At 50.5% G+C, this 25,521-nt stretch overlaps 2 protein-coding genes across 5 annotated transcripts; one reads left to right on the plus strand and one right to left on the minus strand.

Moving 5' to 3' along the window:
• Positions 1 to 1,477: 1,477 nt before the first annotated feature.
• On the minus strand, positions 1,478 to 5,917 carry LRRC59 (leucine rich repeat containing 59). Its single transcript, XM_054846937.1, has 7 exons — positions 5,635 to 5,917; positions 5,195 to 5,254; positions 4,515 to 4,673; positions 4,091 to 4,195; positions 3,435 to 3,507; positions 2,808 to 2,981; positions 1,478 to 2,268 (listed from the first exon to the last, which is right to left on the minus strand). Exons 1-7 carry the CDS (start codon positions 5,737 to 5,739, stop codon positions 2,024 to 2,026), a joined length of 921 nt encoding a protein of 306 aa, XP_054702912.1. The 5' UTR covers positions 5,740 to 5,917; the 3' UTR covers positions 1,478 to 2,023.
• A 3,442-nt stretch (positions 5,918 to 9,359) lies between these two features.
• On the plus strand, positions 9,360 to 25,035 carry ACSF2 (acyl-CoA synthetase family member 2). 4 transcript variants are annotated; one of them, XM_054846339.1, is made up of 10 exons: positions 9,360 to 9,477; positions 14,928 to 15,123; positions 16,139 to 16,267; positions 17,293 to 17,346; positions 20,435 to 20,553; positions 20,781 to 20,943; positions 21,365 to 21,460; positions 22,378 to 22,526; positions 23,119 to 23,210; positions 24,289 to 24,535. In XM_054846339.1, the coding sequence occupies exons 1-10, from the start codon at positions 9,422 to 9,424 to the stop codon at positions 24,387 to 24,389; spliced, it is 1,155 nt and encodes a 384-aa protein (XP_054702314.1). In that variant the 5' UTR covers positions 9,360 to 9,421; the 3' UTR covers positions 24,390 to 24,535. The 4 variants fall into 4 exon arrangements, with proteins under 4 accessions (XP_054702314.1, XP_054702312.1, XP_054702315.1 ...); XM_054846340.1 differs by having other exon boundaries at positions 9,369 to 9,477; positions 23,420 to 25,035; XM_054846338.1 differs by having other exon boundaries at positions 9,369 to 9,477; positions 23,602 to 24,451.
• The last annotated feature ends 486 nt before the right edge of the window (positions 25,036 to 25,521 follow it).

Consider the following 25,521-nt stretch of genomic DNA (forward strand, 5'->3'; position numbering starts at 1 on the left):
AAAATCCTAATGCTAAAGCAACATGGTGCTGCCCCCCCAGCACCTGCTCTAGTGAGGTGGAAGAACTTTACCTCACAAAATAGACTCTGAATTTTCCGCTGTGGCAGATGGGAATGAGTAAGACTAATTTTCAGATATAAACTTAGACTGCCCTGATTCAGTCTCCAGACGGCTTAATCTATAGAGGGTCTTGAAATCTGATTATATGCGCTGGAATTATGAGGTGTAAACAGTTGGCAGAAAAAGCTTTCTTTTAATTAGATTGAGGAACACGCTCGCCTGTCCGCGAAGCCATTAGCGCTCGTGTGCACACAAGGACAGTTGAGATCTTTCGCGACAGCAGCACTTACTAAGATGAGTGCTGAGAGTGAATTAAACTGCGCCCAGCGTGTGGAAGTTACGCTTTGGAATTGTATTGCCTCGAAAGAAGACTTACCCACCCGCTGCTTCAGGCGTTCAGCAGGAGCCCTTGTCTGGCCAGTAGCGCGCTTCTGACCCAAACTGATAAATCTTATTAGCCAGGTATTTGCGAACTTAATCAGCACTCTCCTAGATGGCAAAGCAGCAGGCTCCTGCCAGATGCTGGCAGGAACGTCTGCAGAGAGGAAATGCTGCTTTGAATGTTGTTTGTTGTTTTTTCCAAGTATTTCTGCAGAGTAAGCAAGGACCTTTTAAGGAATGTGATGAGTTAGATACCAAAAGCAAAGCCTAAAGCTGTTTCAAGGAAGCTTAGAAAACCTACATACTGTGAAGCCAGAGACAGGCAGCCTTTCCTTTTATCTGATATTCATGCTGTCACTTTTTTCTGCGTGGTACTCGAGCAACTAGAGTCATCATCAGGTTACAAAAAGGTGAAGGCTTACTGCTTCGCTGATGACCTTGGTATGAAATGCTATAAATTATTTCCTTGTGGCACTGCTTTTATCAGCAGTAATCCCAGGTATGAGAAGTGAGGGAGCAATTCTGGTGACTGATGTAGGATGTCTCGGTGGAGTCTGTAGCGCAGGTATTCTCCAACACCTGCGCTTACAGCATTATGCATATGCTTTGTTTCAGTACCTGCAAAGTCCTTAAGGATATGTCAAACTTCTGTTCGGTTTTCTCTGTAAGGAAATTATAAATAATTCATAGGCAAGTTTCGCCAAACCTCCCCGGCCTTCCCCACAGCCCCAAGCCCAGCCCTGCTCTGCCTGCCTGGGCGCCTGGCACTGCCACAGTGCCACCCAGCGCTGCAGCCAGCAATGGGTGGAAAACTTGCCTGTTGTCAGTCCCTGGGTCTCAGGGACACACAAAACCAGCCCGCAGCCTGGCCAGAAGCCCTTCTTAAGCTGTAGTTGCTTTGTTGGCAGTAGTTGGTTAAAATAAATGTAGTTAGAAATCATTGCTCTATGTACTCAGAAATAATTTTGGGCTGTTTCTAGAAGACCTAATTAAAATAAAAACTGTATTAGAAACATAAACATCCAGCTCAGACAAATTGCTGCGAAAACTCTTGTATTGAAAATTTTCAGCTCCTTTCAATAGTACATCAGCTTCTTCGCTCCAACATAGGGATGCACAGCCATCCTACACACCTGTAATTGGTCCTGGAGTAGGCCTTGATGTATTATTCCCATACAGCCATATCACCAATTTTAGCACGGGTAGAAATGAGAGCAAGGAATGGCTATGTATTAAAAACCTTCTACCTCCGGGATAGAGCTATAGGTACCTAGATAACGCATGGGCTGGTTTTTTCCACTCCTATAGATTGGCAGCTTTCTGTATCTCACAATCTAGGTAAAAACCCCTTGGAGGTAAGACGCATTAACAAGTTTAGGTTAAGGTGGGCAAATAATGGGGGTTACAGGCCAACATGCACAGCAAAGGTGATCTGAACAATAACTCTGCTCTGTGTGGAGTAGACCAGCAAACCAATGCTGACTGATTAAAAGCAGTTTCATCAGAACACAATTCCATAGGAATTCTGGCTGCGTAGATGGTGGAGGGAGATGCTGACGAAGCAAGTGCCCGTCCAGGACAATCACTGCTGCGAGTTCTGTTGTAGCATATTTTGGAGGGTTTTGTGGTTTTGCAGAGCAGCTACCACATCCTCGTAGAGAGTGTTCACGCTGATGCACAGAGGTTGATGTTGCAGCTCTGTCAGCTTGCAGGCGGCCAAAGTACAGAGGACGCACAGCAGCACGAAGAGCAGGACCCTCAGCACTGACCGCGACCAGGAGTGCTTGTGCCGGGGTGGCTGAGGGGGGCGAGAACTGGAGGCAGGCTCTGTAACGAAAACATTTACAAGATGGAGAACGTGAGAAATTAATCGAATATCTTTAACAGTCTACATTCAGACACAAGCTGTTCAGGTGAGATACTTTAGCCTGTGCTGCAGTTGTCTTTTGTCACAAATTTTCATCACTTGACTCTGGTTAATAAATAGATGCATAGGAGCTACCTGTTTAGGATGAAAAATTTCAGATTGCGTTTCGTGGGCAGCAGTGAACAGGGTGTAAGGCACCTCCGTGTTGCACAAGATCTGGTTTTGCACATATAGCTCAGTACACTTAAGAAATGAGTGGAGGGAAGCTCCCCGTAGGAGCAGCTGAAGAACTTCCCGAATCCAGTAGCTCAGCAGTTCATTGGGAATGCAGATGACAGGGGAAAAGGCAGAGCAGTAGAGCTTATTAAAAGTCTTACAGGTTTCCCCCTGACTCCCACCATCTCCCAGTACCTGGGCTGCATAAAAGCCAATCTGGCAGCATCAAAATGTGATGAAGATGAAATCTGATACAATCCCACCCACAGAGGATACTACTTACTTCGGGTCTGCACAGTTTCTTTTTTAGTTTTCTTTTCCATCTCCTGTTTTGCAGCTTTCTGAGCATCGTACTCCCGCCTTCTGCGTTCCTTCTCTTCTGCCTTCTCTCGCTTCCTCAGTTCCCTCTCCTGAGCCTCCTTTGCTCGCTGTTCTGCTTCACGCTTCTTCTCCATTTCTGGGGATTAACAGGAAGTTTTTTCCTTTTATATAAAGGGTTGTCATTACCTTTTTCCTTATTACCTGCTTATCTGTTCCCAATTGGAATGAGGAAACAAATCCGATAACTACCCTCTTTTTTAATATCTTTTTTTTTTTAAATATTACATACCTTGCAATTTGCTCTCTCAGAATTAGGCTTACCTTAAAATAAATCCTGTGCTCTTCTTTCATATTTTGATAGGTAACCTATAGCACATTCCATCTAGAGATCTAACTATTATTCAGGCAAGAAATCACATAGTTATCCCTGGCTATCTTTCTCCCTCCAGCCCTTCTACTCTACTACTCCCAGAGTCCTCAGGATTTTGATAGTTACAAGTATTTGGTAGAGGGCAATCAGTATGTTTGGGCATGTAAGAGATCAAAACCAGTCCTCAGCAGACAGCATGTGAGGGCTTTTTGCGCTTACCTCGTTCTGCTTGGAGCTTCCGTTGCCGTTGTCGATCCTGCTCAGACTGGATGGCTTTCATGTGCTGCAGTACCTTCAAGGTCCAAGAAAACAACCTGAGGGCTCCGCAAGAAGCTTGTTGCACGGTCAGTTCAAACAGAACAGCAGGAGCGTAGCTGAGGACAGTCAGCTGGGGCTGACCGCCAACCCTGACCTACCCCCTGCGGGTATGGCTCTGAAGAGCTCACACCTTCCCGCGGGAATTTTTGCAGTTAAGAAACAGATCTTTCCGTTAAAAACCTAATGTGGTGAACTGGGGCTAGCCAATACAGAGGATCACAGAACAGTTCTGTGAGCCTACAGTTTGCCAGAGCTTCTCCAGAGATTTTTGTACTCAGGACTATAAACCTAGATACGGGTTATTTTGTCTGATTATGCCTCCACTTTCTTGGCAACCAGAATTTAGTCCTCTCTTAACTCCGCTAATGGAAGAGAATCCTACTCAGCCCAGTGTTTGCTCTCTGCAGGCACAGAAGCAGCAAAGTCAGTGCAGTGAATCTGCACCTCCCTGGCTGAGGAAACTTCAAACTGCTGCAGTAGCTTGCTAAGCAAATAGAGGAAGAACCACCACCAATAAAGCCAAGAAAGGAAAAAAGGAATAAAAGCAGATTCCTTACCTTGACAGCAGCCTGTTTACACTGCTTCTCATCCAGACAGTCTCCTGCTACTTTAGCCAGGACAGGATCCAGGGGATTGTCCTTCAGATCCAGCCACTTCAGGTTCTGCAGAAAGGAACGATAAAGGGCAAGCTGTAAGAGCGCGGTAGTCTGGCAGTTATTTAAGAGATCCAAAGCAGAAGCAAAGAACTACTTAGTTTTCATGTGAATAACATAGGTATGGAAGACAAGCAGAGAGCTCGAGCAGAGGCATTTTCAATAGATGTGAGATAATTTCCACTGAGCTGTGGTGCAGAGCGAGCTGAATTTTGGAATGGATCATCAGCAGGATGGATGCTTTACCAGAGAAATCAACTTGAGAAGGATCACAAGACCCTGGGCTGCATCCCAAAGCTTTATGTAACTGCCCAGCAAACACTTTTACCTTGAGCTGTGCAAAGCTGACTGGCAGGGTCACTAAACGGTTATTCAGAAGGTCCAGGTGCTGCAGATTGACCAGGCGGCCAAAGTCCAAGGGCAGCTGTTGAAGCCGATTTTTACTCAAATCCAGTTTCACCAGATGCATCAAACTGCAGAAGTCTGACTAAAACCCAAACAAACGAAACCCAGAAAAAGCTTGTCAGCACCTTTACAAAGGAACCTCAGCGGGGAGTATGTGGAGACAGCCTGCACCTTACATAAGCCACAAATCCTTAACTTACTACAGAACCGTGATGGAGGAAAATCGCTCTCTTCCTTTGCCTTGGAAGACGGAGGTGGAAAACAGTGGGGTAGATAAGACAGACTGACAAGGTGATGTATGGCAATACAACAGAAACAAACCCAAGTCTCCACTGCTGATGAAACTGGTCTGTATTCACGCGGGGATGCTCTGGCAGGCAGGCGCTGCAATCTTCACGCAGTGCAACGCTCTTCTCTCTCCTGCCTCAGCCAAAACCACCCACCGGTGCGGACCCGCCACTGAGAGCAGAGTCATTCACCCGCCCCAGGATGAGGAAGGTGCCAGTTCCAAACCCCCTGGTGAACCTTTACTGAAGCACTAGTTATCTTTTTCTAAATATTTCCCAGCAGACTCATCCCCACAAAGACTCTTTAGCACCTTACCGGCAAAGAAATGAGGTTGTTACAGGACAAATCCAATATCGTAGCTTTTGGAAGAGCAGCCTGAAAGAGAGACGGAGCACTAAATCAGCATCGAGGTACACCCTCGCCCCTCCGACACCTGCTAGTTTTGCTTCAGCCCCTGCAGTTTCTCCCGCCTCGGTCCGTCCATCCCCCCCGCGGCTGCCTCCGAGCTCACGTCATATTTTGACTGATTTCTGGGTCCAAAGGCAGCACTTCTCCCGAAACAGATGCGAGCATCGGCGGCTGCTCGGCCAACAGGACACGAAACCCTCCTCTGCTGTTTTAAATACCTGCAGGCCAGCTCCCGAACCCCTCCAGCACATCTGGCTCCCCCGCGCAGCCCCTTCCCGGGGACCGAGCTGGCAGAGCCGACCCCCGGGGCTGCGGCCCCGTCCCCGCCGGGCGGCCCGGACGCTCACCAGCTCCCGGACCGGCACCTCGTTCAGGTTGCAGAGGCTCAGGTCCAGCTCGTTGCCGTCCAGCTTGTCCTTCAGGCTCGGACCCTTCCCGCCGCCCCGCGACATGGCCGCCGACACCGCCGGGGTCCTCCGAGACCCGAGAACAGGGGGATGCGGTGCGGTGCGGTGCGGTGCGGGACGGAGCGGCCGGGGGCGCCTGGGCTGGGCTGGGCTGCGCTCGGCTCGGCTGGGCTCGGCACCGCCACCCACTTCCGCGTCCACGTCCGCGTCCACGTCCGCGCGGGGCCCGCCAGCCGCCCGCCGCGAGGCCGAGCGCGCCCCCTGCCGGCCCGGAGCGCCCCACCGGCCCAGCCCAGCCCGGCCCGGGGCACCGGCACCGACACCTACACCGCTTCGGGGCACCCCCGCGCCGCAGGCAGCCTTTCCACCGGGCCCCTCGCCAGGCCGTCGGAAGTTCAGCAGCCGGTCGGTGACCTCCTGCGTGAAACCGTCCTACGAAGGGAAGGAGATCTCTCAGCCCGGCCCCACGGCCGGTGACATTCACACCCTGTCGTTTCACCAGTCGCGCACCGCCCCATGAAAAACCAACCGTTTAACGGCTAATAATCCCAACGTGAACCCAGAAACCGAGTAACCTGTACCTCGTTTCACAGTAGCAGATACCGCGGGTTCAGTCTCTTTGCAGTCTCCACAACCGGAGCGGTGAATTCCCTTTTCGCTGGGCTGTTACAATTAACGTTCCTGCTTGGATCCAAAGGCGCCAGCGCTGCAGGAGCGGAGCGCTCTCCTGTCTCAACTGACCCGCTGTTGAGAAAGTCAGTGACAGGGAGGGGGAGCCTGGGGCAGAGCCAAATTAATATTACCCGGTAATGGGATCACAGCGAGGACTAACCTTGAATTTCCTGGCCCCTATGCAAATCGTGATGTACAGGACCTTGCGAAGATGTTTGAACTACTCCAGCACATCCACCTCGTGGGTGCTGGAGTTGACAGTAGGTCTCTTCCAACACCCGGAGATCTGCGTTAGCTCAGCACAGAGGTAACCCAGACCACGGGAGTCTCTGAGCAAAGGCACCCCAAAACAGCAGACAGGGATTTGCCTCATAGAAAGTATAACAAAATCTGCATGGGGTTAACGAGCTCTCGTCCAGGAGATTACAGATGTTTCTTGGAGGGGGTTATTGTTCCTCCAAAGGTGAGCTGAAATTACAGAGCCCTCATTTGAGAAGAGAGAGGTGTAGTTGTGCAAGAACCCCTTCTGTCCCTCAGCTTTTCACAACAAGGTTCAGACGGCAGGGATGGGCCAGAGGACAACCTGCTCCAGGGACGGGTGGGGAAACCTCACGTGTCCACACCTCCCAGCACGGACACCAAGGGAGCCGACTGCCCGGGCCCCGCGTTACCCGGAGGCAGCAAGGCACTCAGGTGAGGTGCCGTGCAGCTGCAGAGCCCCTGCTCCCTTCCCTCGTCCTGCTCCTGAGGGTGAAACCCAGAGAGGCTTTGGGGGGACCTGAGCAAGACCCCCGGCATCTCTGGAGAAGGCCTTTGTCCATGCAGTGCTGCAGAGACTGAAATCTGCGCTTCTGGGCTTGGGGTTTACACGAGGCCAAGAGCCTTTTGCCCTTAGCAGAAGGAAACAGGGGTGTGGATCATTACAAAACCTACCTGCTTATTTGTGATTAACTCAAAGGCAGAGTTTTAAATCTTCATTAGAAAGAAATGATGTCTTAATGGTGTCTGAAGTGTTGCTGGTTCAGCCTGCCTTTGCCTTGACAATCTCAAACGTACCCAAATGTCAAGGTCACATTAACTTCTGCATAATTCTTGATTTAATACCTAACTGGGATTCACCCTGATCAGAACGTGGGAAGATTTATTTTTATTTATTAAGGTGAGGGGTTTTCGGGTCACAGACATTTGGTTTGTTGTTTTGGGGCTGTTTTTTTTCTCTGTGGTTATACAACACTGAGCACACTTTGATGCTCCTGCAGTACAGACAAAGATAATTGCTCTGTGCTGTGCTGAAATGGTGAAAGGGTAACTTCTGGCCACAGATGTCATACAGCCTTACATCTTCTGTGGAAATGCATAAACTCTCCTAGCTACTGATTTCAGCAGGACTGACATGTAAATAGAGCTCCTGTGCCTCTCTAAAAAGACTTCAGACCTCCTTGAGACAGACAGACAGACCATAACACGGCGCACATTTCCATGTGAAGGCTGCAAGAACACGAGCAAGGAGAAGGGAGCAGGAACTGCTGAGGGAAGTGGGAGGAGCACTGTCTATCTAATCCTGATCTAACGATCCTTACTGTGGCCCTGGGGGAGCAGGAGCTGGCCACGCCAGCCTGGGGCTGGAGACATTCCCGGAGCCTCTGCAGCCTGCTGGCCTGCCTCACCCCGTGTCCCCTGTGCAGCCACGGCCGATTTTTCATGTTTCAAAGACAAAAACGTCCCTTCCCCCAACCAAAGAAAACACTGTCGCCAAACAAACTCCCTGTGCCTTGTGAGCAAGATGCACATTGGGGAAAATCCTTCCTGCTTCTAAAACCAAGTACCTAACACTGGGGGTCTGGTTGCAGTCAGTATTTCTCTACACAGCTGTTACGAGCACGTTTATGGCTTTGCTGTCCGAGATACACCCATTCTGAGCCAGTATCCATGCCCTTGTTCGCTGGTGCCATCGTGCTTGACGTGGTACCCACGCACTGCATCCAGACACACACACTGCACTCCAGCTTCCACCCGGGCACAGCTGCAGAACAGCAGCCGGCGATCACCCAGCAGGTCAGTGGCTGAGCCAGAAACAGCCCAGCACTGATAGCACAGTTCGAGTAATGCCCATACTGTATTTAAAAGACATAGACTATTTTCTGGGCTCAAATCTGTACCCCAGCCCTTGCACGAGGATCAATTAGCAGGCAACGTCAGTCATTTTACGTGGGGAACAATGCATGTGTCACTTCTTTCCCTTCAGCATCAGTTCTGCTGCAGCGGAGCAGCACTGCTCCCGTGGCTGGGTGCTCGGCAGAGCTCAGCACCACAGCACTCCTCGCCTGGGTGCCTGCCCATGCCTTTGCCCTTAGGTGGGAGGATCTCAGCCTGCCCTGCTCTGGAGTAGCTCTGCAGGTCCTAGCTGGTCTCTCTTCCTACCTTAGCAGGGTACGGGCAGCCATAGAGTGCCTAAAGCTATTAGTGAGGTGGTAGCTGTGATAAATCATTAAGTGGGTAGGGCTGGAAAACAATTAGTGACTCACAGGGCTCAGGCACCATGCAATCCAGATGGAGAAAAGCAGGGGCAAGGGGTGTTGGGTGTCTTGCACCAAAGTCTATCTTGGCTAGGGCGTGGGGCTTTTTTGGGGTGCACAGAAAGGCCAGGGCTGGGGTGTAGTAGTGGTTCGGGTTAGGCAGAAGAAGGCTGATGGGGCAGTCTGGAAAAAGAAGTAATGGAGGGGGGGAGATACAGGGACGGAGGTGCAGTGCAGGCACTTGGGAAGGCAGCCGGCAGAGGACGGGGCAGGTGCCCGGGGGGGGTCTGTGCTGTCAGCCGTGTGCCGGGGCGGGGGTGGTGTCCCCCACTCTGCTTGGCCTGAGCCCCCATCCCCGCACGCCTCGCTGCTGCTCGCCCCCGCTCCCCGTCCCGCCGGGCGCTTCCCCCGCAGCCGAGAGGAGCCGCAGCCCGCCGGGGCGGGGGCGGGGCCGGGACCGAGGCGGGCCGCGGTGTGCACCGCCCCTGCGTATCGAGCAGCGGGCCGGGCCGGGCGCCGGGTTCCTGCTTGCCGCGGGCATGGCCACGGCGCGGCTGGCTGCGCTGCTCCTGCGGCGGGGAGCCCCGGCGGGCAGGTGGGGACGGGTCTGGGGTGCGGGGAGAGGGGCTGCGGGGGAAGGGGGCTGTAGGGGAGGGAGTGCATGGGGATGGACGGGGGGCCGTGGGTGAGAGGGGCTGGAGGATGAGGGGGGCTCTAGGGGCCGGGGGCTGTAGGGCAGCTGCAGAGCGCTGTGTTTGCCCAGCCAAGTGTGTGGCCGCTTGCAGGGAGGGCAGGTTCAGCTGGAGGTTTTAGTCTCAGTGCGCGTTGCTGTCCCCTGGCTCCCCTAAAACCCCTCCGAAGTGGCAGAAGAAGGCTGCATCCCCTGCGTCTGCACCCCGGGCCTGGGATGGGACCAGGAGCAGGGCCAGCCCCACACAGCGTGTGGAGGGATGCGAACGTGTGCCCAGGGCTGAACTTTGTGCAGCAGCTCCATCCTGACTGCAGTAACGTGAAATGCGTCAAACAGCTTCTCTGCCCTCCTTCAGCGCTCTGACTTGCGGGCTTTGTCAGGCAGTGTCCCCGTCCTCCTGCGGCCGCACGGACCCCTGGGCGGGCAGGGGGGTGGGGGGGGCACTGGGGTGCCAGCAGGCCCAGGGCACTGAGGAGCTCTGGGGTTCAGGGGGGTCAGGCCAGTTCTTTGCCTTGCTTTTGTTTAACGCTGCCTCTTGGAGCAAGTTCGTGGAAAAGAACGGCAATAGGAAGGCAACTGGCTTTGGGAAAGGCTTTGAAGTATTAGCTGATGTTCAGAGCCTAATACTCACCGGGAGGTATGACTTCCAGGGAGCAATTCCCCAAGAACCGTGGGGAGCAGCCCTTGTTTTTCCACACATGGGGTCTGGGTGGGTTTTTTTCAGCTGGGTTGAGATTAGGAGCGAGGTCACTGAAGGCTGTGCTGGAGCCAAGATTGCCAGCTTGGAATCCGTTCTTAGGAAACGGGATCAGAAGGGAAGCATGACAGAGAGTTCACTGCAGGTTGGACTCCAGCCCAGAAGTGAAACTGAGGGGCAGAAACACAAAGTGTTTGGAGAAAAACACAGCGTATTTAGAGGAGTAAACTCTTTCTAGTAAAGTTATAAAAAAGTTTATTCAATACCACTCCTAGTGTTAAGCAGTATTTATCCTTTTGGCAGAAAGTGCAGCAGGGAGAGAGATGCAGTGGAAAATGTAACCAAGAAGTCTGCTGCAATAGGAGTCTGAAAGCTGTGGGAACTTGATCCTTCCTCAAACCAAACAAACAACAAAAAAAGAGAACCCTTAGGTAACAGCATTGTTTTGAAGAGTAGAGAAGAGTTAAGGATAGAGCAGAGTTAACTTTCACTACCCTTTTATTGCAGCTGTGTTATGTAAAAGACCCAAAAGCTCTTGCATTTGGGGGGAGAAGCTCCTGGTAGATGAAGGAGCTGCCTGGGGGGTCCGTGAACCTCCTGGAGTATGAACTCTGCAGTTGGGAGGGCTCCCAAGCCCCGGGAGGGCAGAGCCTTTCATCCACGCGCAGAGGGGATGGCACCGCAGGTCGGGTCAATGGCCTTCACGGCTGCAAAGCAGGAGCTTGTGTGTGGGTCATTGTAGGGGACAGGATGTGACGCTGATGCCTCTGCCTCGTGTTCGTCTCTTCTGATAAATTCTGTAGAGACTGGTGAAGAGATAAAGATGAAAAATGAAGCTGGTTATCTTGTATCAACAACTGTAAAATGTTAGTTGGGGCTATTTAGAGATAAACACACAGAGCTCCTAGGATTAGTTGAGAGTGCTTGCTTCAGCCTGACCGTTTCTGCTTGCCGCCATCAGGCAGGAGTGCTTTCTGGGTCTGCCAGCGTTCGGCTGCTTGCCCGCCTTTCGCACGAGACGGGAGGGGGATGCGTTTTCCCTGGGTCTCTGATGTTTCTCCGTTCAGTTGCGCTGCTGAACTCCACGGTTACAGAGTTTTGCAAGAGCGGCTGAGTGCTGGGGCTGGCTTGTTTGCAGGCACCGCAGGCAGTCTTGCTTCTGGAATGTGTTGCCAATGGAAGGCACGTGCTCTCCAAAAGTAGTGTTTAACAGTCTCTGCTGAGACCCAAGAGCAAGCAGAGTTTTAGTTGCTCTCCTTTGGCTGAGGCAGGGAAGTAAGAGCTGCCGTAATATCAGACCATCGGATCATTGGTCTTATCTCCAGCAGTACCAGATGCTTCATAGGAAGAAGCGGAGAGTGAATTACTTGTTTTCTGTAACAAAGATGAACAAAAAGATTATTTCTAAATCCTTTGTACCCTTTCTTTGTAGAGGTGTCTCGATACATTTTTCAGATCAGATATATACACTTGCTGGTGGCTATAGGCAGGAGAGAGACTGACTCTACGTTATTTCCAGCATGATGCTACTGATAACGAATGTATCTTGTATCTGCCTTGTTCCTTCGGTTCCTGACCCCCAGTGCTTCCAAGAGCCTGCTGTGTTTTAATCCCACACCTTTCCCTGCCATCATGGCCAGGAGATAAGTGATACAGAAATGCTGAAGTGCATGTGAATGTCGGACCAGAATTCAGGGAGCTCAAAGTAGATGTCAGCTGTGAATTTTGCTTTCCTTGCTGTATTTGAAGAAACCATGTGAGCAAGCGCTTAGAGAGGAATTAGTGACTCTGGGTTATGAGCACGAGATATCTTAGGCCCTGATTTCAAAGCTGCTGATGCTTTGATTTGAAAATGTGAATGCTTGGGACCTTTGAGAGCAAGCTGTGCGTGTTTCCACACTGTGAGGGGAACCAGCAGTGTTTTCACAGTGTTTTGGAGTGTAGGGCTTTATCAAGACATCTTTTACTGCTCTTCGATGCTCGCTCTTCCCCGTGTTTGGGGATAGAGAGGAAGCCGTAGCCTTGAAGACTGGAGGTGGAACTGTCGTTTGGCTCTGGCTTTGCACCTTCTTGCATTTAGTGTGAAAGTCTGGTTCCTGCGAGAAACCCTTTGGCTCTTCAGTTCTGGAGAAAATTGAGAGAGTAAGACCAGAAAGCTTGGTCTGCCTCGGGCTTTGCCAAGACATGACAGTGTAAAATATCACCCTTTTCATTAGCGATGCAGGGTTGTGCAAGTACCTTTTGAAGGTTGACTGCAGAGAGTGGGAGACTGTTTCAGCTGGACATTTTGGATTTTGATAGAAAATTCAGACTGTGAGAAAATTCAAATAATTTTTCCTCCCCTCTCCAGTCTCCTTTCGCGGTGAATTATTGTGGTTTTGGTTTTTTTTTTTTTTTTTTAATCACGGAGTAGAAGAATGTGATAGACCAAATTTCTTACCAATTAGTTTCTTGAGTGATATCCCCAGAAGAACTCTGCAGTCCATGAAATGCTTCTGTTTCCTTGCTCCCGCTCCAGCACAGCGCCGAGTGACCCACTCAGCTCCCAGTGACCCCTGAGATGGTGCTCAGGAAAAATGCTCTTGCACAATCAGCTCAGCGGCTGCTCTTTGGCTGCTCCAGCCCTTCTCGGGCTGCGGGAGCGAGCAGGGACCTCTCTCTGTGGCAGTGAAACATGGGGTGTTTAGGGACAGGCTCTGCTGAAACGGGAGGCGACTTGTCTCCATTAAACATTTTCGCAAATGGTTTCCTCGTCTGCCCACGTGAGCGGCTGGAGCTGCTTATCTGAGACCACCCTATGGTGATGGGACAGTGGCTTCTTTGGTCACCATTTCAAAAAGCAGGGGCTGCAGTGGCTTTTCTGCTTTCCCAGGAGCATTCATCCTTCCCTTGGGTTCGGGACAGTTTTTCAACCTTTATTTTACATAACCTATATTTATAAAGGCTTTTGTTCTGCAGAGCTTGCTTTCATCTCCTTAGTTTATCTACATGCCTTGCCCAGGAGCTTTCAAACAAGAGAAGATAGTTCAGGTTACGACTTGTCCTCTTCCTCCTTGGGGAGCCCTTGCAGCCTTGGTGTAAGTTACCCACGAGCAGAGCCAGGAGAGACATTAGGAATCGTCAGTGGGAGTTGCACAACCCTCCATCCGCAGAAAAGCCTGAGGCCATTTGCTCAGCTCTTGGAGCAAAAATCCTCTGGAAGATTAAGATCTTGCTTTGTACTTATCTCAAGGTTGAACTCCACCCCTTGGAGGAAGTAACTTCATGCTGGGTGCTTTCTCGTGGGCAGGAAAACAAATCTTTTATGGAAGATAGCACAGAGTCTTTGCAGGATATTGATCCCGTAACGAATGGGGAAAATCAGAGTTCAGGCTGATCAGTTTGTCCTCTCTAGGGCAGGGAACCCCCCCATTATACACCGAATCTGCAACCACTGGGCGTTGCCTCTGAGCGTTGCTTCACCCTGTCCTTCCTGCTCATCTCCTAAGGCAGGACTGGAGGAGCTGAGAGCACAGAGGGAGGCAGGGAAGAAGTGAGGAGGGACAGAGAAAGTGGGGGGCTCTCCGGGGAGGAGGGCAGTGTGGTGGGGGGTGGCGGCTGGGGCAGAGAGGTGCTTGGAGGACGTGGGAGAGAGAAACCGGGGCAAGAACTGCAGCACCTGGATGGTTGGGAGCTGTGGTTGGAGGGGAGGTCGCTGCTTTTCCACTGATGATCAGAACTCAGTGAAAGCCTTAACAATTTAAAAATGCTTTTCCCTGCCGCCCTGCCCACGTCTTCTTGCTGCCTTTCCTAACTGTGTTCCCTCTCCCGCTTGGCCTCCGATGCAATACCTCCGTGCTCCTCTCAAGGACCCAGTCGTGCCGTTGGTGCCCAGGCATTGTTCTGCTGAAACACCTCCCTGCTCCCCTCCTGTCCCATGTTTGCATGGTGTAGTCTCCTCCACCCCGTCAGCCTGCTGTATTATTGCCCTGCGCTTCTCCTCTCATCTCACCGGTAGCTTCTCCTTTTACTGATGTTGCCTTCAGTACCATAAACTCTTTGCGGTCTAGCTGGCAGATCGTGAGGCGTGTACAGCCCGCTGGCTGCTGTGTACACAGACCGTTACTTTGCAAATGCCTCTCAGTTACAACTCAACTTCTCTGAACTCTTCTAAACAGTTTTTATTGTGCAAGATTAGATTGTCCTCTGCAGATCTTTTTGGAGACAGAGAAAATGACAAATTGATGTTAATCTTAACCTACTCTTTCTTGGTCGTCTGCTCTTTCCAGCAGGGAGAAGCCAGGTGGGGGAATTTCCCTACAAACTGTTTTAACTGTGTTCCTTCCAAGTTATTTGTACTTTGTAATGTCACAGAAAGACCGAACCTGGTTGCCATCTTTCAGCAAAGTCCATCATCTCTCTAGATATCCCGAAATGTCCAAGGTGGCTTTCAGCCCTGGTGAATGACTGTAGGACCAGGCTGTGCCCGGTCCCGCAGGGCTGGTGCAGGCTCCTTCCCCATCACTGACCAGGGTCCAGGTTTCCAGCAGAGGCCCTGCCTGTGCTGCCTGCCAGTGCGGGCAGGTCCGGGGGGGTGCACTGGGGTTACCGAGGCCATCCAGATGGGGAGAACTGTATTGATGTATTAAAAATATACTCTTCCCCTTTTCTTTCACAGCGCCCTGCACACAGGGGTGCCCTCTGCATCCTGCAGGCTGACCAGCAGCTATGTCCAAGGGACCTTAGACATTCCCCTTCTCACCAAAACCATGGGCCAGTGCCTGGATGAGACCGCCGAGCGGTTTCCTGACCGCGACGCCTTGGTCTTCTGCCGAGATGGGGTTCGGAAAACGTTTGCTCAGTTCAAGGAGGAGGTGAGTGCCTGGCTCGTCCCTGGGAGAGCCCAGGGGGTGGGTAATGGCAGCAGCAGGCGTGATGGAGAAATGGAAAGTGATTTCATCGCTCAGCTCAGGAGTGGGGTTTGTCTTACGTAGAGCTTCATCCTGGCCCTGAGCAGAGGGTGATAGCACCTCCCCAGCACACACCAATGGGTGTGTCCTGCCTTTGTCCTCCTTAGAGTCTCGAGATCAAAGGGAGAAAGCAGCGTCTGTAAAATTCTTGCTGAATATCCCAGAATGAACTTTCATACTTAACACATCAGCTAGGGGAGATAATTTTATGGGCTGAGTTACAGTGTTTTTCTCCACTGGAGCAGGCTCCACCTCTTGCATTAGTCCCTTTGCTCTGACTCTCAGAGGTCCTGAGTGTGTAGGGGTTTCTAGGCCAAGCACAAAAGCAACTGAGCAAGGTCAAGGACTTGGTCTCAATAGAATACGCGTGTATCTATGCACGTGTAGGTATGCGTGCATGTTACATACAAATATATGCTTGTATGTATTCTGAATGGAGGGGCAGTGTGTCAAGGCTAACTACGTGGAAAGTTTCTGCTAAATGTGTGATATGATCTTGGATAGGAAGAATTGGTTTTTTTAGATTTACTAGTGTTTTGTTTACATCCATTCAGATAAATAAGATTAGCTGTGCTCACCCTGATTTTAAAAAGTAGGCTGTAATTCAGAGAATAGCTATTCCTCAAATTCATATCTCCTACAAGGTAGATCTCATAAATTCATCTGAGAACAGAACAAAACTATACAAACTTTATGAATACCTCAGAACATTTATACATATGTCTGCACACCTGAAACACGCTGTGCTGCAGAGGTACGTTCTGTGGGATGTGCAGCATTCCGTTCAATTCATTCTGTATGTTCTGCTCAATTTCAGTTGCAAAGACGATGCTTTTTCCCCAGAAAGCAGTGCCTGGAGACAAACATCCCCTGCTCCATCCTGTGTGTGATCCCCAAGCTCTTGTCTTGTATTTTACAGGTGGACCAGGCAGCAGCTGGGCTTCTGGCTCTTGGCCTGAAGAAGGGAGACCGGCTGGGAATGTGGGGTCCCAATAAATACGAGTGGGTTCTGATGCAGTTTGCAACTGCCCAGGCAGGAATCATCCTGGTAAGGAGTTTGCTGCGTTTGGGTTTTTAATGGTCCGTTGGGAAAGGAAATGGAGGCAAAGAAGCACTAGGAGATACTGGAAAGTAAAGTTTGTTGTGTGACTCTTCTCTGCGCTCTTGCCCAGCACATTGGCTGTCACTGAAGCCACCAGCTAAACCAGGTACTCTGCGTCCTCGTCCCCTGCTGCGTAGGAGAGCAGAGTACAGAGCTCAGAGGAAGAAGCGGCAAGAAATGGACTGCTGTGACCTAGCCGGCAGCAGCCGATGATAGGTGGAGACGTGCTTTTGCCTGCACACCGTTTTTGTGTGGCGTGCTGCTGTCCTAAACAGTTACCAGTTATTTAGATCCCTCCTAAACGGGACCTGTATTGCTTCATGGTGCAACTGCTCACTTAAAAATCTAGTCCAAGCTGCATATCCCCAAAAGACAATTTTCATTTGAGAGTATGACCTGGCACATTTCCCAAAATGCATCTTATTTAGACGGTGCACCGTGGTAAGGACCGCAGCGGACCTTCTGGTCCGTTTTCTTCATCGTGGTTCATCCCAGTGTCTGCTAAGAGACAGTAACGGGGTGGATGAGCGTGGCTCAGTGTGAACCCGATGGTGAACTTGACTCCAGTGGCCAGTACTACTTCTGTGGAGAGTTGGACAGGAGAAGGCTGGTATTTTCACGGTTGTCTGTTAAGAAACCTGACTCGATCTTGAGTTTTGAGTCTTTGGTTCAGTGGATTGAATGTCTGTCTGGGAGACAGATCTGGTTTCTGTTCCTGAATCTCTGTGGTGACTATCTGACCTCACATAAATGTCTTCTCTTTTTTGATTGTTTTCTTTTGTGCAAACACAGGATTCAGCTAATTTTTCTGGTGAATGTGAAATCCCCGTGGTGGTGAGCGTCTCAGTTGGAGGAGGGGCTTTGAGTGTGGCTTGGCCCTGGGAGAACTTTTCTGCTGAAATATGTGTTAGGGGAGAGGGTGTTCAAGGCAAGGGTAACTCTGATCAGCCTTCTTGTTTCTCCCCCTTCAGGTGTCTGTGAATCCAGCCTACCAGGCCCTCGAGCTGGAGTTTGTCATCAGGAAGGTTTGTATGGCACTCGCTGGTAACGCTGATTGATTCCTTGTGAGGACTTGTGCAAGCAGCCATCTGTTGGAGGGGGTGGGGGGAGGACAGTACAGATAAGCTTCTGGTTAAGCACTGGGGCATATTCGGGAGAGCTGGCCAGAGAGCAGGGCTGGTGGTGGCCATGTAGAGGAACCACCACCACGCAGTGACCAAGTGAAGCGGTCACGTTTGTTGCTGTTCCCTGTGACTGCCGCCCTGTCTGTTTGATGGAGACTTCTGCATCCTTCTCATCCCTCTCTAACAACCATGTGCTGCCAATATTACACCAGTAACAACCGCCCCTGCCAGCAACCGTTCACTAGGGAATGAGGAGAACAAGGCGAGACTGAATACCTGACCCAGGGACTACCCGAGAAGCTGGCAGCCAGGACAGCAGAGACTGTATGGAGTAACAGAGCATGGCGGCAATCTCTAGAGGCAACATCTGTCTGAAATCAGTTCTAACTTTCCCACCCTCATGCTCCGGCCTGCCCGGGAGGGAGAGAACCATGTGGCTGCCCTCCCCGGCTCGGTGCCATCCTGCCTGCCTCCTGCTTGGGGCAAAAATCACCATCTGGGATTTTAACCTTGAAAGTAGAAAGGAGGAAGGCTCAGAAAGGACCAGCCTACTTGGTAGCTTTATTTCTCTTTCCCAGATTCATCCCAGGCCTTGCTTGCCTTGGGTTTAACCTGGTTTAAGTCCTAGGTATTGCCACTGCTTGATGTCTTTCTGCTGTCTGATCCTTGCTGCCTCAGCTCCCCTCCTATATCTGCCTGGGTTTGAGTTTGCAATGTGCAGAGCACCGATCAATTTAAACTGTTCTGGCTCCTTAGCTTCAGTAACAAGGAATTCAGATTATTAAACGTTCAATGGCTAAAAATTAATCCTAGGATTAAGAAGCTAACTTGCTCATCTGTGGCTTGTTCAGCTTTAAATCAGAGGCTGATAGCAGAAAAGAGGGAACCACTTTTGGGTCTTCCCAGCACCATCCAAGTTCTTGCTTTACCTAGAAGGTGGATAGTTTCTGGCAATGAAGGGAGACTTTTCTCTTGCATCAGTAGCTCTGTAATTCGGTTGCTGGGCTGCAATTTGAGTTCCCATTTCATCTTTCATTTAATCCTCTTACGGTAGCTGTTTTCATGCGTTAAGATTGAACGCAGTGCTGCAGTGGAGCATGTCTCTTCTGGTGTGGATGTCCTCCTGCTTCTCTCACCAGGTGGAAACATGCATGTCGGTACTTTCCTTTGCCCCCAGTGAGACTTGGCCTTTGTTTTCCTTTCATCTCTCTGTGTCAGGCTCCGCTCTGATTTTCTTTTCCAGTGTAAATCTGGAGTGTTGATGGGGTAAGAGCAGAAACGTGCTTCAGCTCCATTGGGCATTACTCCTGTCTCACCTTCCCAGGTTTTCTAGCTTTCCCATGTACCTTTGGCACTGGGATCTCTGGCGTCCCTCACCCTCCTAATTATTTGTTTGTGTTTGTTTGTTTGCACAACAAACCCCCTGAAGACTTTTGGCCTTTGCCTGTTGGATCCTGTCAGCCTGTGCAGTCCCTTCCTTGCTCCATCAGGTTCCCTCCCTGTGCTATATACACTAATACGTGCTGAATAACCATTCTTCTGATTCCTGCCGTATTTCCAGGGCTTTGTAAAAACAAACCGATGTCGGCTTTCATACGACAGGTCCTTTGAAGATGGATCTGCTGCCGTGCAGGTTGAGACCAAGTGGGAGATGCCCAACTGGAGACCCTTATCTCATACAGCATCTGCCCTGCAAGCTCCTCTCCTCCCATAGCGTCTCTTTTGCAAAGCTGGTTCAACCAGGATAGTCGTTTGAAGGAACTAATAGTAAAAAGCTACAGACGCCCAAAACATCCCAGAACAGACTCGGTCCCCTGGGCTCTGGGCAGTCTGTTCCAGAAAATGGAGCAAATGTTTGTCTTCCCTTCTGACAAACCCCAGAGGGTACTTACAGATAATTTATTGGCACAGCCTTGGTCTCCTTATTTCATGGACCTTGGGAAAATAATGAAAACAGCTGAGTAAATCATTTATGTAAATAGTTTATTTGACAAGAATGCGGTTTTTTTGAATATGAAAGTGGTTTGCAAATCTGGGTCAAACACAGCGGATCTCCTCTGCTGAAAAAGAAACAGAAATTCTTGGAGTAATTAAAGTGCTCTGCTTCAGGATTATGTAAATGTTGAAGGAAAAATGTTTTAATTTTCAAAGTAGCTAATGCTTTAAAAAGAGGTGGAAAAATCTTAGGAAACAGAGCACCTTAAAAAAAAAAAAAAAAACCCCACAAGAAAACCTTGGCTTGACCTGAGAGGCAGTCTTTAGGTTTCCTTGTTTTTCCAAAGTTCCTAAAGCATTCTCATTTCAGATACAATAAATTGATTTTTTTTTTCTTCCCCTCCCCCCCGCCACGCATGTTTTGGCAGTGAGCGTTTTGTTAGTATTGGGACTCCTAATCTGAAAAATCAGTTGTTTGCTTAGTGCTTGCATGGGGACTGGTGATCCTGGGAGAAGAGGGAACCTCTGGCTGCAGCTCTGCTCTCTTGCCCAGCAAAAACCAACCAGCCCGTCCTGAACCGAACGTCGGGGAGGAGCAGAGCGCCGGCTGCACGCATGGGTCAGGGCTCGGCGTGCCGGCTGTGCAGTAACAGCACCTTGCCCTGTGCTTGCGGGGTTTTATGAGCGTGCAGCTGTAAGGGCTCCGTTTGCACTTGTCCTGGGTGAATCTGCCTGCTGGAGGCACGTCCCCAGCCCTGGGAGCGTGGCTGCTGCGCCCTCACTGTGCCAGACCCGTGTCACCCCCGTGAATCTTTAAATTGCTGCTCGCCGTGGCTCACTTGGAAGAGTTAACAATCTCCCAGTTTAGTCTGGAGATGGTATCATGTGCTTATAGAAACAAGCCAGGGAGAAAATCCCGGTGGGGTGTTAATGGCTAATGCTTGCTGTGTGAGGTCACAGGGCTGCGCGTGTTCCTGTGACGGCGGTGACTGCTCTTTGTCATGTCCTGAACATCAACCCGACGTGACTCATGAGTTTCTGTCTCCCTTCGCAGGTTGGCTGTAAGGCACTGGTGTTTCCCACTCAATTTAAAACACAGAAATACTATGACATTCTAAAGCAGTCGTGTCCTGAGCTAGAAAAATCCACTCCAGGAGGAATAAAGAGCAAGAGGTGAGTGAGGAACATCTGGGGTCTTTGCACTGACCTCACAGCTGTGTCCTGCCCTGTGTCCTCTCAGCTGCACCACGCAGGCTCTAGCAGAAGAAGGGACTCGCACAGGGTCTCATCTGAAGAGGACGGGTTAGGCTGTCCTGGGGGTTTGCCCTGACCACCGTACACCTATCCAGGCAGTTTTCTCCTTGCTCCGTTATTGTCGATGGCATTTTTCTTTCTGCCAGGCTACCTAACTTGTCCGTTGTCATCACCATGGACTCCAAGCTGCCTGGCACCTTCCACATGGATGAAGTGATGCAGGCTGGGGACAGCAGCCATATGAAGCAGTTAAGAGCCGTGCAGCAGACCCTGGCCTGCAATGAGCCCATCAACATCCAGTTTACTTCAGTAGGTGCTTCTGCCTGCTCCGTGCCTTGTGGGTTCCTCGCTGGGGACATGGGGAAAGATGTGTGCGATGCTGAGCGTCCCATTTCCTTTGCCTTCTGCCTTCTGAGACCGAGCTCTGGTTCCACCTCCTCCTGTGGGATGGAGAAGTGTTCTACCATTTCCCCTTACTTCTTCCATTCCTGCTGCTCAACCCTTTCTCAAGGGCTGATGGAGATGAGAGGGGGTCGTGGGAATTCTGTCCAACTGAAGTTGGATTATTTTTTTTTTTTGGTGTGGTTTGGGATTAAAATGCTGTTGAAGAAGAAAATAAAGTCTCCCAGGTCTGAAGGGAGAATGGAGTGCTGGGAAACTGCCCCAGAGAGCGCACGTAGCTCACCCTTGGAGAAGGTGGCATGGTTGCATTATGCCCTGTGTCTTTCAGGGGACGACGGGAAGCCCCAAAGGAGCCACGCTCTCCCACAGGAACATTGTGAATAATGCCAATCTGATCGGTCTGAGGCTGGGGATCACAGAGCAGGTGGGTCTCAGTGGGAACAGAGTTTGGGGGGTCTCCACTGCCGCAGAGAGACCGCGTGTGCGGAGAGCGTCGGTGCCCGCTCCGCAGAAGGGCGGGATGTTTTGCTACAAATGACGTTGCGGGATACTCATGCACGTCATTTTTCATTTCATCGATGTTTCATTTTAGTGTCACGTGAAGTGTTTTTTTCTTCTCCTTTTTGTGGGGGAAAAATTGTGAAATTAATCACTTTTCATTCTGGTCAACACTCATTTCAAATAATTACAAGAATCTGGATGTTAGCTTGGAGTTCTGTTGAATGAGGTTTTAATTTATTTTACGTGACTCCGTTTCATGTCATGTATACAGTCTCGTTACTCTTATCAGGATCTGACCTTTCTATTTGTAGTTCCTTTTAAAAATTGTTAAAGGTAAATATTTTCTTTTGAAGTTCTGAAGTAGTTATTTCTAACACAACAGCTTTGATCCAGAGGAAAAAAAAAAAAAAAAAGATGAGTTGTTTCAATCAGTCTTCAGAGCCTTTGGTGTTTTTAAAAACCAAGCAAAATTAATAGCATGTGTCAAGTCCTGCATATTTCATGCCTGTCATAGCACTACCGCTCTTCTCTTCTGGCATATCATAAAATAATGTGTAAGCAGTACCAGACCAAGAAGTCCAGCAAAGAAAAGACATTGCAAAATTGCAGAATGAAATTTTGACATTAAAAACTTCCCAAAAGTGATTTTTATTAAAGACAGGAAGCATCAGCGTCATGTTGTCACCTGACGGGAATACAGATGAACGTCAGATTTCCAGCAAGTTTTCAGTGAATCAGGGAGAACTTCTCTGCTCAGATCTTTGCTCTTCAGCAGTGAGGCGGGCTGGTCACGGACTGGAAGATCTCCTCTCCTCACTGTTGTCTTTGGCTTGACCCCAGGACTACCGCGTTGGCCTCCCCGCCCCCCTCTACCATTGCCTGGCGTCGGTAGGAGGCTGCATGGTGATGGCTCTGCACGGGTCCTCCTGCATCTTCTCATCGCCGAGCTTCGAGGGGAAGGCTGCTCTGGAGGCAGTGTCCCAAGAGAAGTGAGAGTCTGTTTGTGTTGTGCTGCAGAGGAGCTCGTGTCCTCGTGGCGGTGCTTTTCCTTGTCTCACCTGCCAGGCCATCGCTCACGCTCCTCCTTCCCACGACGGGAGAGGCAGGTTTGCTGGTCCGCACACTTGTACGGGCACTTCAGGAGCCTAAATCCTGCCTTTTCAGCTGCGCTTAGGAGTTTGTCACGCTGCTTTTTTCCTGAAAATAAGGGATTCTTCAGGTCACTGTAGGGCTGTAGCTGGAAAGCGTAGCGGTGGCTTGGTGTGCTGTGGCCGGTGTGTTTTTACACTTAACCACCCGCACTCCTTCTCCACGTCCAGCTCTGCCGCTGAGGTACTTGCGTTTCCAGCTTGTTCTTCATGGGTAGCTTGTCAGACAAAAGACTAATCGTTGTGTATGTGTAATATACACGTATATGGATATTTATTTATATTTTTGTACGTACGTATACGTGCATGGATGAAGAGCACATCTGCTGTGCCTGCCTCCGTGCTGCCGCCCCACGTGCGATGGGACGGGACGAGGTGCTGAGCTGGGGCTGCCCCTGGTTCCAGCTTTGCCTTTTCTCTCCCCCTCCTGAAGATGCTCCTTCCTACACGGCACGCCAACCATGTTTATAGACATGCTCTCCCAGCCAGACTTTGACTCCTACGACCTGTCATCTCTCCGGGGAGGTAAGTCTGACAGCTCAAATGGAAAAATCCTGAGAAACTGGATATTACTGGCTCCCTGCTGGGAGGCTGTATTGAGCTTTGTGAGCAAATCGCTCTTCTGGAGGGAAGAGTTTTGTTGCACGAGCCTTGTGTTTCACTGCTACGTTTCCTTTCCTTGGGGTTTCCTTCAAGAATTATGCATTTTTAATATTTCTTTCATCTTAAAGCAGATTGGGGAAGGACCTTTCTGTTCTATTGGCTACAGTAGGGAGCTGAACTTGCTCAACTCTGGTCTCACCAGCCACCACCGTGCGGCAGCAGATGCTTTGTGTGCTTTGGGCTGGTGCAGTCCCTAAAGCAGAGCTGTGCTGGGATTGCGTCTGACCTGAAGTTTCCTGTCTGGTTTTTGAAGTCATTCATCCAAGTACTGGAGAGGGTGTGATAACGCATGCTGGAGCTTTCTTGTCGCGGACAGCCTTGGAAATAGCCGAGCTGAAACGGGGAGACCGCCAGCCCCTTTGAGGTGATGGCAACACAGAGAGAAGATGGTGCTGGAGCATAAAGAAACATTTAACCAGATTACCTAATCGTTTCTGATATGTGAAAAATGATCCTGTCTCTTTTTGTTCCCCAGCAAAGCCTATATGTTACCCCGCTCTTTTGCTCTGTCATCCTAGGATGGAACAGGTGAAAAATGTGATCTGCCCTCTCCCAAAAGGGCTGGTTTGTGCAAGGCAGGGGAAAGGCTTTTGGTTCTATGGGAGTGTTTGTCCTGCTAAAAATCTGTGCCTTTTTCTGCTCTCAATCTTTCCTTTTTGGGAACTGCAGCTTGGACTCGGTTTCTGCTATAGAGTTTATTTTCCTAACTAGTGAACTCTGCCAACTCTTAATTCATTCAGGCAAACTGGCCTTGCTGCAGCCTTTGCTTCTAGAATAACTAGGACCTGTATCCATAAAAATAGAAAGGATTTTGACAGGAACCGGTGTATCCCAAAGGTCTTGCCAGCATTTAAATCTGGGAGTGCAGAACCTTCTGAGGGACCGCTCCTGGGACTAAATAGATGACTTCCAAGATGGTCATCTTTTCTTCTTCTTCCAGGAGTCATTGCAGGTTCTCCTGTTCCCCCTGAGATTATGAAGATGATTATCACCAAGATGCACATGCCAGAGGTTGTGGTAAGTCACGGTTGCTGTAACTAGAGCTACAAGTGCTCTTTGTCGTGGTGAGACCCTGAGTTTGGGCATCTCTGCACCGCAGCACCCAGCGGTGCTGGAGCTGCTGGGACCAGGCGCGATGGGACTGTGGGTGTGAGGCCAAGCTGAGGAGTGAAGGTCTAGAGGGGCTGGGAGGAAGAAAGGGGATTCTGCCTGGTTGCTGGTGGGGTGTCTGGGGAGGAAGTTTTGTAAGAAGAGAAGACGTTGCATTCAGTGTCGTAAACTGAGCTTCTGCTGGTGCGTTTCAAAGCTTATAAACCCTTCTGTTGTACATGCTGCAAGGATGGATGGTCACGGAAGAGGCGTTGCTGGTTTGTATCAGTGTGGGCGGCTGCACACGTTCGTTTTGCTGCCGAGCTGTCGGATTTCTTTCCCCATCCTGGACCGCATGCAGATATAACACCCTGTCGCGTGCTACGCGTTCGAGTCTGAACGTGGGAATGGTGCCATCCACGCGTGCAGCACCAGGCATTGCGTTGCCAGAGGGGCGGCACGTGTCGGAACACGTATGCTGCTGCTCCATCATGCGTCCCCTCACCCTCGGCCTGTGCAAGAGTATCAGCATGTCCTGCGTGTGGAGGGGGACAGGCCACCACCGAGCGGGACGCTGGCACTCCAGGCGACGCGTTTCATAGGCGGGTCCTGCCATCTGCATGTGTGTGTGCCTGCGAGTGAATGGCTGAGCCAAAAAAGGGCTTTTTTGTTTGACTTGAAGGGAAATAACTTCAGTGCCACGCTGCTTGCAGATGCTGAGGAAGCAGACTGTTGTGATGGGTAAACACACGGGGCTGGGAGTCACATTAGGTGTGTTACTGTTGGCAGACCTGGCCGCACCAGCACCAGGGTTTTACAGGGACGGCTGTGTGCTCTGCTGCGGACCAGGGGAGTCCAGGGCATCTGTCCTGGAGCCGTCTCAGAGGCGGCCAGGGTTTTTTTCCTGGATGTGATGCTCTTAATGCCGAACTGGAAACAACAGAGACAGCCCTGGTGCTGTTGCCCGGACTCTGTCAGGTGACAGCTATCTATTTTTATAGTAGGCTTGAGTTTAGCCTCACAAAATACTTTCAGACATTACTGCGAGTGCCCAGGACTCATTAGGTGTCATGTGTTCCTGCTT

The sequence above is a fragment of the Grus americana genome, chromosome 18 (assembly GCF_028858705.1).
Source record: "Grus americana isolate bGruAme1 chromosome 18, bGruAme1.mat, whole genome shotgun sequence".
Lineage (NCBI taxonomy): Eukaryota > Metazoa > Chordata > Aves > Gruiformes > Gruidae > Grus > Grus americana.